We start from the raw sequence: 9,567 nt of genomic DNA on the forward strand, positions 1-9,567 counted from the left end.
AGATTTTATAAATCATTTTGCCGGGCTGCAACAAATTTCAATACTTAAAAACACAATACATGATACAAATAATTTACTAAAAAATACATAAAAAAACATAAACGTTAAAATAAATTACTTAAAAAATACATTAAAAAAACATAAACATTAAAATAATCTCAAATCAATACGTGCATAGTCTGGTGCAAACGTTGACATCAAATCAATTCTTTTTTTTAAAGTCATCTTTCAAAGATCATATTTAATATTGGGAGTAGTAGACTTTTCCACAAACTTTTCCTTCTCCTTCCTTTTGGCTGCCTTTTGACCGATCGGTCGACGAGCCAAAGTGGGTGATGGTGGATTGTATTCGCTACTCGTTGGTGTCGGTGGATTAGAAGATGAATAATATGCTTCTGAAGCTGAATTATTTGTTCTTTTTTTAGAAGCTTCCAATGAACCTGCGAGCCATTTAGGTTCATCTTTCAATAATCTCCATGCAGCCTCAAAAATAAACTTTTCACCTTCATCTTGGAAATAAATTTTATATGCAGCTTGCATGATATTGCTCTCGGAGCTCCCACTTTGTTGTGTAGACACGGCTTGTTTGCAACATCCAACAAACTTTTGAACAAATGGATTAATTTTGTGCCATCGACCTTTAAGTGTAATTGATTTCCTCTCTTTGTAATTGTCGTCACGATGCTTGTTGTAAGCTTCGCCAATCTTGTTCCAAAAACTATCTCCTTTTTGATCAACCCCAACAATTGAATCCTTTGAAACGTTGAACCATAATTGAATGAGAACTTCATCCTCTTTTTGTTGGAACCTTTGCTTAGGCATTTTTGCAACCAGTGCAGATGCAACATCTTCACCAAGGTTAATAGTTTCTAAGCTATCTTGAGTGCAAAATGGTTGTGTTTCGTATTCTTGATCATTTGATTGCACGCCACTACTACCTATTTGAGCCACATGAGGAATAACGGGGTTAGTTGGTTGAGATGTAAATTGTTGATATTGATATGGATAAGGTAGTGTATGATATGAGTAATTTTCAAAGTGTGGATTATTTTGTGAATTTGGGATAAAATGAGAGTTTTGAAAATTTGGGTTATGGTGTGAATTTGAGATAAGAGGTACATTTCAGATGCATGAGTTGCTTTGTTGATTTGGAATAGAAGGAGGAATACCACCATTTTGCATAAAATTAGACCAACAGTTGTGTTGATGGGGATCCATTAACAAATGAATATGTAAGAAAAAATAATTAAAATGATATAAAATAAATAGTTGAAAATTAAACTAGTTGTGAATCCGAATTGTAATAAAATGAGTGACTATTTATTGTGTTAAAAATTATTACCGTTATAAAAATATTACCGTTGCATTGTTATATATTCAAATACTCCAAGATTTCAATTTGAAACTAATCCATAGCGGCCTCTTATTATTTCAAGCTGATGCATTAATAACATTACCATAAACTTTTTCAGAGGTGGCACTAAATATAAGTTAAAGAGCGTTGTTTAATATGGGAGCGTGTTTACATGTAGAAACGTTTCTTTTCTCAATTATCCAAGCATTTATAAAAAGTATTCTTAAGAACTGTGTAGACACGGCGGTATGTCAGCAGATATTCATGCTTTAATGAGTATAATACTAATATTCAATCTTACCAAGAAGAAAACTTTAAGTTGTATTATTCCTTCATTGTTTTACACTTAGAGCACCCACATCCATCATACCTTCGCGAGTTCTTTAAATGGGACCCACTCAATTTTTTATATTATATCACACTTTCATATTTTCTAAACAACTCAACTACATCTTTTAAATATCCTTACAACCCATCAAAAACTTTAAAATGGGTCCCACCAAATCTTACAATATCTCTCTCTTTTATATTATAAAAAAATATATAATTGAAACAATTTAATTCAAATATATTAAATTATGTTAAAAAATTATAAATTTAAAATAAATAAAGGTTATATATATATATATATATATATATATATATATATATATATATATATATATATATATATATATATATATATATATATATATATATATATATATTAAAAAACACAATACATGACACAAATAATTTACTAAAAAATACATAAAAAAACATAAAGTTAAAATAAATTACTTAAAAAATACATTAAAAAAACATAAACATTAAAATAATATCAAATCAATACGTGCATAGTTTCGTGCAAACTTTGACATCAAATCAATCTTTTTTTTTGAAGTCATTTTTCAAAGAATCATATTTGACATTGGGAGTAGTAGACTTTTCCTTCTCCTTCCTTTTGGATGCCTTTTGACCGATTGGTCGACGAGCCAAAGTAGGTGATGGGGGATTGTATTCACTACTCGTTGGTGTTGGTGGATTAGAAGATGAATAATATGCTCCTGAAGCTGAATTCTTTGTTCTTTTTGTAGAAGCTTCCAATGAACCTGCGAGCCATTAAGGTTCATCTTTCAATAATCTCCATGCAACCTCAAAAATAAACTTTTCACCTTCATCTTGGAAATAAATTTTATATGCAGCTTGCATGATATTGCTCTCGGAGCTCCCACTTTGTTGTGTAGACACGGCTTTTTTATAGCATCCAACAAACTTTTGAATAAATTGATTAATTTTGTTCCATCGACCTTTAAGTGCCATTGGTTCCCTCTCTTTGTAATTGGCGTCACGATGCTTGTTGTAAGCTTCGCCAATCCTGTTCCAAAAACTATCTCCTTTTTTATCAACCCCAACAATTGAATACTTTGACACGTATAGCCATGATTGAATGAGTACTTCATCCTCTTTTTGTTGGAACCTTTGTTTAGGCGTTTTTGCAACCGGTGCAGATGCAACTTCTTCACCAAGGTTAATAGTTTCTACGCTATCTTGAGCGCAACATTGTTGTGTTTTGTGTTCTTGATCATTTGATTGCACGCCACTATTACCTTTTTGAACCACATGAGGAATAGTGGGGTTAGTTGGTTGAGATGTAAATTGTTGATATTGATATGGATAAGGTGGTGTATGATATGAGTAATTTCCCAAGTGTGGATTATTTGAGTTTTGAAAATTTGGTTATGGTGTGAATTTGAGATAAGAGGTATATTTCTGATGCATGAGTTGCTTTGTTGATTTGGAATAGAAGGAGGAATACCACCATTTTGAATAAAATTAGACCAAGAGTTGTGTTGATTGTGATCCATTAACAAATGAATGTGTGAGAAAATAAAATAAAATGATATAAAATAAATAGTTGAAAAATAAACTAGTTGTGAATCCAAATTGTAATAAAATGAGTGTATGTTTATTGTGTTAAAATTATTACCGTTATAAAAATATTACCGTTGCATTGTTATATATTCAAATACTCTAAGATTTCAATTTGAAACTAATCCATAGTGGCCTCTTATTATTTCAAGCTGATGCATTAATAACATTACCATTAATTTTTTTTACAGGTGGCACTAAATATAAGTTAAAGAGCGTTGTTTAATATGGGAGCGTGTTTACATGTAGAAACACTTCTTTTCTCAATTATCCAAGCATTTATAAAAAGTATTCTTAAAAACTGTATGGACACGGCTGTCCAGTCGATATTGATGCTCTTAAGATCACACTGATTATTAATTTATTTAAAATTTAACCGTAATTTACTTATCTTAATTAGAATTGGTCCTTATCTGTACCTATGCTCATCCATTACATGTTAATTTTTTGTATATGATTGGTTTGTTGAAGAAAACCACTCATGCATTTCTTATCTTGTTTAGTATCAGGAGAAGTATCTAGTTGAAGTGGGTCATTATATGTAATTATATTATTGTATAGGAAAAATATTGTCTTATTTTAGATACTAATTTAATTTTTTTTTAATTTATAAATCTGCAGATTATTTTCTTGCAGATTTAGCTTTGGATTTTTCAGCCAAAAATATTACCCACGAAAATTTTACCCGGGACCCTAAAACCGCATGAAACATATTTCTTGCGGAATTTTAACTAAAATCCACTCGTAAATTCGCAAGAAAACAAAGTATTTCTAGTGAACATCAACAAATCAAAAAAATCATTGATTTAATTTTTCTTTGCCCTTTTTAGTCATGTCCATTTTGAAATTTTTCTTTATTCTTTTTAGTCGAGTATTCTAAATCTAAATGATTTAATATGAGATTGTAATGTAATTTATGAGATTTTAAAAATATTTATAGATATTAGATAATACTTAAATGTCAATACTTTTTTTATAATTTTGTTTTTTATTATTAATTTAATTTTGATTATATATATATATATATATATATATATATATATATATATATATATATATATATATATATATATATATATATATATATATATATATATATAGGGAGCATATCAAGTGAGAGCATTTTTAAATAAGAGATGAGAGGAAGAAATATCAACCATTAGATTCATCAAGAGAAGTATCATTTTTTAAATACTTTAAAAATATTGAAAGTACAGAAGTTTAAATCAAAATTTTTATAAAGAATTATTCAAAAAAAAACAATTTATATTTAAAAATATCAACTTTTGCAAAACAAAATATTTCAAACTGTATTATATTTTTTTAAAATAATCAACTTTTGCAAAAGAGAATTCTCGAGCCTTCAAAATACATGAGCATTCTCTTTCTTTAGTATTTTTTTTAATAGGCAAATTACTATTAAAAGAGAATATAAGGGATACTCCACCCAATAGAAACAATACTGAAAGCCCCTACTTCCTAAAACATAAGAGAGGTAGAGTATTCCATACAAAGAAATTACATCCATCCGATAATTTACACGAAGAAATAAGCCAAGTCCACGACCTAGAGACAATTATTGTTATGCAATCGTCACAATTAACGTCGACGTTCTTAAAGATGGTGGCATTACGCATCAACCAAATACTCCATACCGTGGCAAGCCAAATCACCGCTACTTGAATCCTCCTCATATTACAATTCACCTTCTCAAAATGGATAAAGAAGCTCTTCAATTCTGAAATTAATAACTCGAACTCACTTCATATCCAATTATACACCTTCAACCAAATACTTGTCGCGAAAAAGCAGCTCCCTAACAGGTGAAAAATTGATTCGTCCTCCAAACCGTAGATTACACAGCTCCTGTCCATAACCACCCCCTTTTAGAAAGATGATCTTTTGTTGGCATCTTATTTAAGATATATCACCATCCACACATTGAGATATTCGAAGGGACTTTGATTTCCCACACGTGCTTTAAAGCTGCCACTGTCTGGGTTGGGCTGAACCGTAACAGGCAGATTCAAGGAAAGAAAAGAGTAACAAGAGTGAACCGAGAAAATACCGTCAGCATTTTTCTGCCAAACAAAACCTTCTTCATCAGCCCTTTGGAGCGATTGAGCCTGCAGCAAGACAACAAAAGCATCCCAGATTTGTAACTCAATATCCTCTATGTTTTCCACCAAACTTTCAAAGTTCCAAAACCAGCTCAGACTGACCCAAACACCCACTTTTGTGACTGTACATAACCTGCCTACAACATTAGTGTAAATCTCAAGAAAAACATAATTGAGAGGTTGATTGCCAATCCAATTAGCATGCCAGAATGTTGTCTGCGATCCATTTTTCACCCTGCATAAGACAGTTGCAACAAACTGGTTCTGAGTTGTGACCTTCAAACCATCCGAAATTATCAAGTTCCACCACTATATCGAGTCTTTGTTTGTCAACACACTATTGTCACCCACTAACACTTTGTTTCTGATGTTACCAAACGGGCTTCTAAGAATTTTTTACCACAATGAATGTTGCTCCTTCAAAATCATCCACTTTCACTTATATAGTAAAGCTATATTCAAGAACTCTACATCTTTAATGCCCAACCCTCTTAACTCGCGAGGTTTGGACACTACTTCCCAACTCACCTAATGAATAATCCTACAATTTTCCTTCCCGTGCCACATAAAGTTGCTTTGAATGCGGAGAATATCACATATCACTTTTGACGGCGTCTTATAAAAGGACAAAGAGTAAATCAACATGGCATTCAACACCGAATTTATCAAAACCAGCCGCCCCTCTATAGAGAGTGCCTTTCCTTCCACAAAGCTAATCTTCTTTTCATTTGAGCTAATAAATCATTCCACATAGCTAATTTCCTCAGACTCTCCCCAACCTTGACTCCAAGGAACTTGAACGGAAAATTATTAACATCGCAAGACAAGAAGTTTGACACCGCTTCCAACATTCAATCACACACATGAATACCATAAATATTGCATTTATGAAAATTAATCTTTAAACCAGACATAATCTCAAAACTCCTAAGAATGGCTTTCATAATCCACCAACTATGACAACTACCATCCGCCAAAAATATCATATCATCCGCAAATTGCATAATATTCACTTCTTCTTCCATATTAAATTTAAACCCTTTGAAATATCCTAGTTCAACCGCCTTGTAAACGAGACCGATTAAACCCTACATAATTAACACGAACATAAAAAGAGATAAAGGGTCTCCTTGACGCAAACCTCTCTCCATTTTAAAGTCTTTCGTAGTGCTACCATTAAGAATAAACGACATAAAGCTAGTGAAAACACAAGCTTCCATTCACTTTATCCACCTACCCCTGAAGCCCATTTTGGCTAGCATATATCTTAAATAGTTCCAACTCACACAATCGTACGCTTTTTCAAAATCCACCTTCAAAGCTACACAACTTCTCTTCTCTCTTCTAGCTAAATCAAAAACATCGTTTACCATAAGAATACCATCCGTAATATATCTCCCGGGCACAAAAGAGGATTGATTCATGGAAGCAAGACCACCCAAAATATTCTTCATTCTTGTCGCCAAAAGCTTTGCTAAGATCTTATATAAACTTCCCACTAGACAAATCAGCCTATACTCATATAACGATTGTGGATTATTGATCTTAGGAATAAGAGCAATGAAATATGAAGTACATGCTTTAGTGAGTTCAGTGCCACAATGAAAATCCGCCATAAATCATAAAACATCCTTCTTAATCACCTCCCAATTTTTCTTGAAAAACTCAAGAGAAAATCCACCAGGACCTGCACTCTTGTTTCCATCACACAACCACACTGTATCCTTCAATTCGTCCTCTGAAAAAGATCTTTCCAACCAACTACTGTCTTGCTCACTTAAGGATTTGAAATTCAAACCTTCTGGTACCGGTCTAGAATAATTAGTCTCCTTGAAGAAATATTCAAAATGACTCTTTACGGCTTCTTTAACATCTTTCACCCCTTCCACTCTCCCATTCACCCCTTCCAGGACCGTTATTGCGTTCCTCATATACATTCTCTGTACAAGCGTTGTGCTGACGAACTACTAAGGAGGTGTGTAGATCAACCAGAGGCACACCAGATCTTGGCAGCTTGCCATGATGCTCCTTATGTAGGACATCTTAGAGGAACCAAAATTACTGCAAAGGTTTTACAATTAGGTTATTTCAGCCCCTCTTTATTTAAAAATGCTCATGAATTAGTCAAGGCTTGTGATATATGCTAACAAGCAGGGAATATCTCTATGAAACAAGATATGTCGTTCACCAATATCTTAGAAATTGATTATTTTGATGTGTGGGACATAGATTTCATGGGGCCATTTCCATAATCTTTAGGCAATCTTTATATTATTGTAGTTGTAGACTAAATGTCCAAATGGATAGAGGCAATAACAACCCCCACCAATGATGCTAAAGTCAAATTTATAATAAAAAATATCCTTTTCTAGACAAGACACGCCTACAACAATCATTTGTGATGAGGGTACCAATTTTGCAACAAATTATTTGAAAATCTAATGGAAAAATATGGGGTGAAACACAAAGTTGCTATAGCTTATCATTCCTTAAAGTAGTGGGCAAACCAAGTTATTCAATAGGGAAATTAAAAGAATTCTAGAAAAGCTGGTTAACCCTTCAAGGAAGGGTTTGTTCAAACATATTAATGATGCATTGTGGGCTTATAGAACTACTTACAAAACCCCTTTAGGATCGTTGCCCAATAGACTTATTTATGGCGAGGCTTGCCACCTACCCATTGAGTTGGAACATAAAGCATTTTGGGCTATAAAAAATTGAATTTCAACTAGTCATCAACTGGGTAAGCTAGAATGATTCAAATCAATGATTGGATGAGCATAAATTGTTTTCATATGAGAACAATGAGTTATAAAAGAAAATACTAAGAGATGGCACGACAGGATGTTCAAAAATAGGACAAAAAAATCCTTTTCTTTAACTCAAGACTAAACTTATTCCCTTGAAAGCTTAAGTTAAGATGTTCAAACCCCTTTTAACTTTTGAAAATTTATCCTCATTAGGCAGTAGACCTCTTGAATGAGAAAACAAGGGAGGGGTTTAAGGTCAATGGACAAAGAATCAAAACTTACTTTGGTGATCCATCACACAACACAAGGGTCACCATGAATTTGAATGATTAAATTCATTTGTATTAAAAGTTAGGCTATAAGACTTTACTAGATTGTATTTTTATTTGTTTTGTAAACCTTACAGAGCCAACATATCCTTAACCCCCCTTTGCTATTAACCAAAATTATTCATTCCGTCGAACCGAGTCACTTTGAATTTTGCACCTCCAAAATTAAGTGTCATATGATACCAATTGTTGGAATAGGTACACGAATACAAATTAGATTAGAGAGAAACTACAGTTCCATCTTATTTACTTGTTCTAGATTACACACATTAGGGTTTCAGTGTTACAAGCATATAAAGGAATACTAATGATCCATATTACAATAATAACCCTAAACTGTACCGCAGGGGAAAAGCCCCCGTACCACAGTTGCCCTCCAACAAACATTTAGGTCAAACCCTAGGGCAAGGCCCCTGGCCGCTCCGCGGGCCTTGTCCACTTAACATTACCTATGAGCCAAACTCAATAGCTAGTTTAATCATTAAAGCTCTTGAGAAAAATGGTATTTAAGAAGTTATTGAGAGGCAGGAAGGCAACAAGCCACTTGGATGCAGATGAATCTATACTCTAAAGCATAAATTAGATAGAATTAAAAAATGGATAGACTTTAAACTTCTTTTACAATTGGACACCAATGTTCCTTTATTTTCTTTTGAACTTCTTAATCTAATGCTTATATGATCTTTCAATCTCCCATTCAACAAACAAATGATTAAGCCTCTTAGTCAGAGTAACTACTACACTCGAAAAGGAAAATTATAAGTAACTAAAAATATGGTATGAAAGGAAAAATATTTGCCAAGTTACGAGTTTCAAAATATCCTAAGTAAAAAAGTTGATCTTTCTAATATAAATCTAATTCATTTATGTTAATCACTTCATTGCAAATGAAGGTTCTCAATGATGGCTCTAAAATATTTTAGTAAGGGGTGAACATTTGTTGGTGGTTTAGTGTTAATTTGGAAACTTTATCTTTTAAGGTATCCTTTTTCATTCCTTCAATGTATTGGTTTATAGGAAAACAAATGATGCTTTCGTTTGCAGAAATTGTTATTTTGAACATTTTTCATGTGTTAATATCATTAATTAATTTATCGAAGTTA

At 32.6% G+C, this 9,567-nt stretch overlaps 2 protein-coding genes across 2 annotated transcripts; both read right to left on the minus strand.

Moving 5' to 3' along the window:
• Window positions 1-228: 228 nt before the first annotated feature.
• On the minus strand, window positions 229-966 carry LOC131614682 (glutathione S-transferase T3-like; the record flags this gene model as incomplete). Its single annotated transcript, XM_058886243.1, has 1 exon — window positions 229-966. A coding segment is annotated over one exon (738 nt), but the record flags the coding sequence as incomplete, so codon positions are not given.
• Window positions 967-2,455: 1,489 nt separating this feature from the next.
• Window positions 2,456-3,001, minus strand: LOC131614684 (glutathione S-transferase T3-like; the record flags this gene model as incomplete). Its single annotated transcript, XM_058886244.1, has 1 exon — window positions 2,456-3,001. A coding segment is annotated over one exon (546 nt), but the record flags the coding sequence as incomplete, so codon positions are not given.
• Window positions 3,002-9,567: the final 6,566 nt, after the last annotated feature.

Source organism: Vicia villosa, linkage group LG6 (genome assembly GCF_029867415.1).
Source record: "Vicia villosa cultivar HV-30 ecotype Madison, WI linkage group LG6, Vvil1.0, whole genome shotgun sequence".
NCBI lineage: Eukaryota > Viridiplantae > Streptophyta > Magnoliopsida > Fabales > Fabaceae > Vicia > Vicia villosa.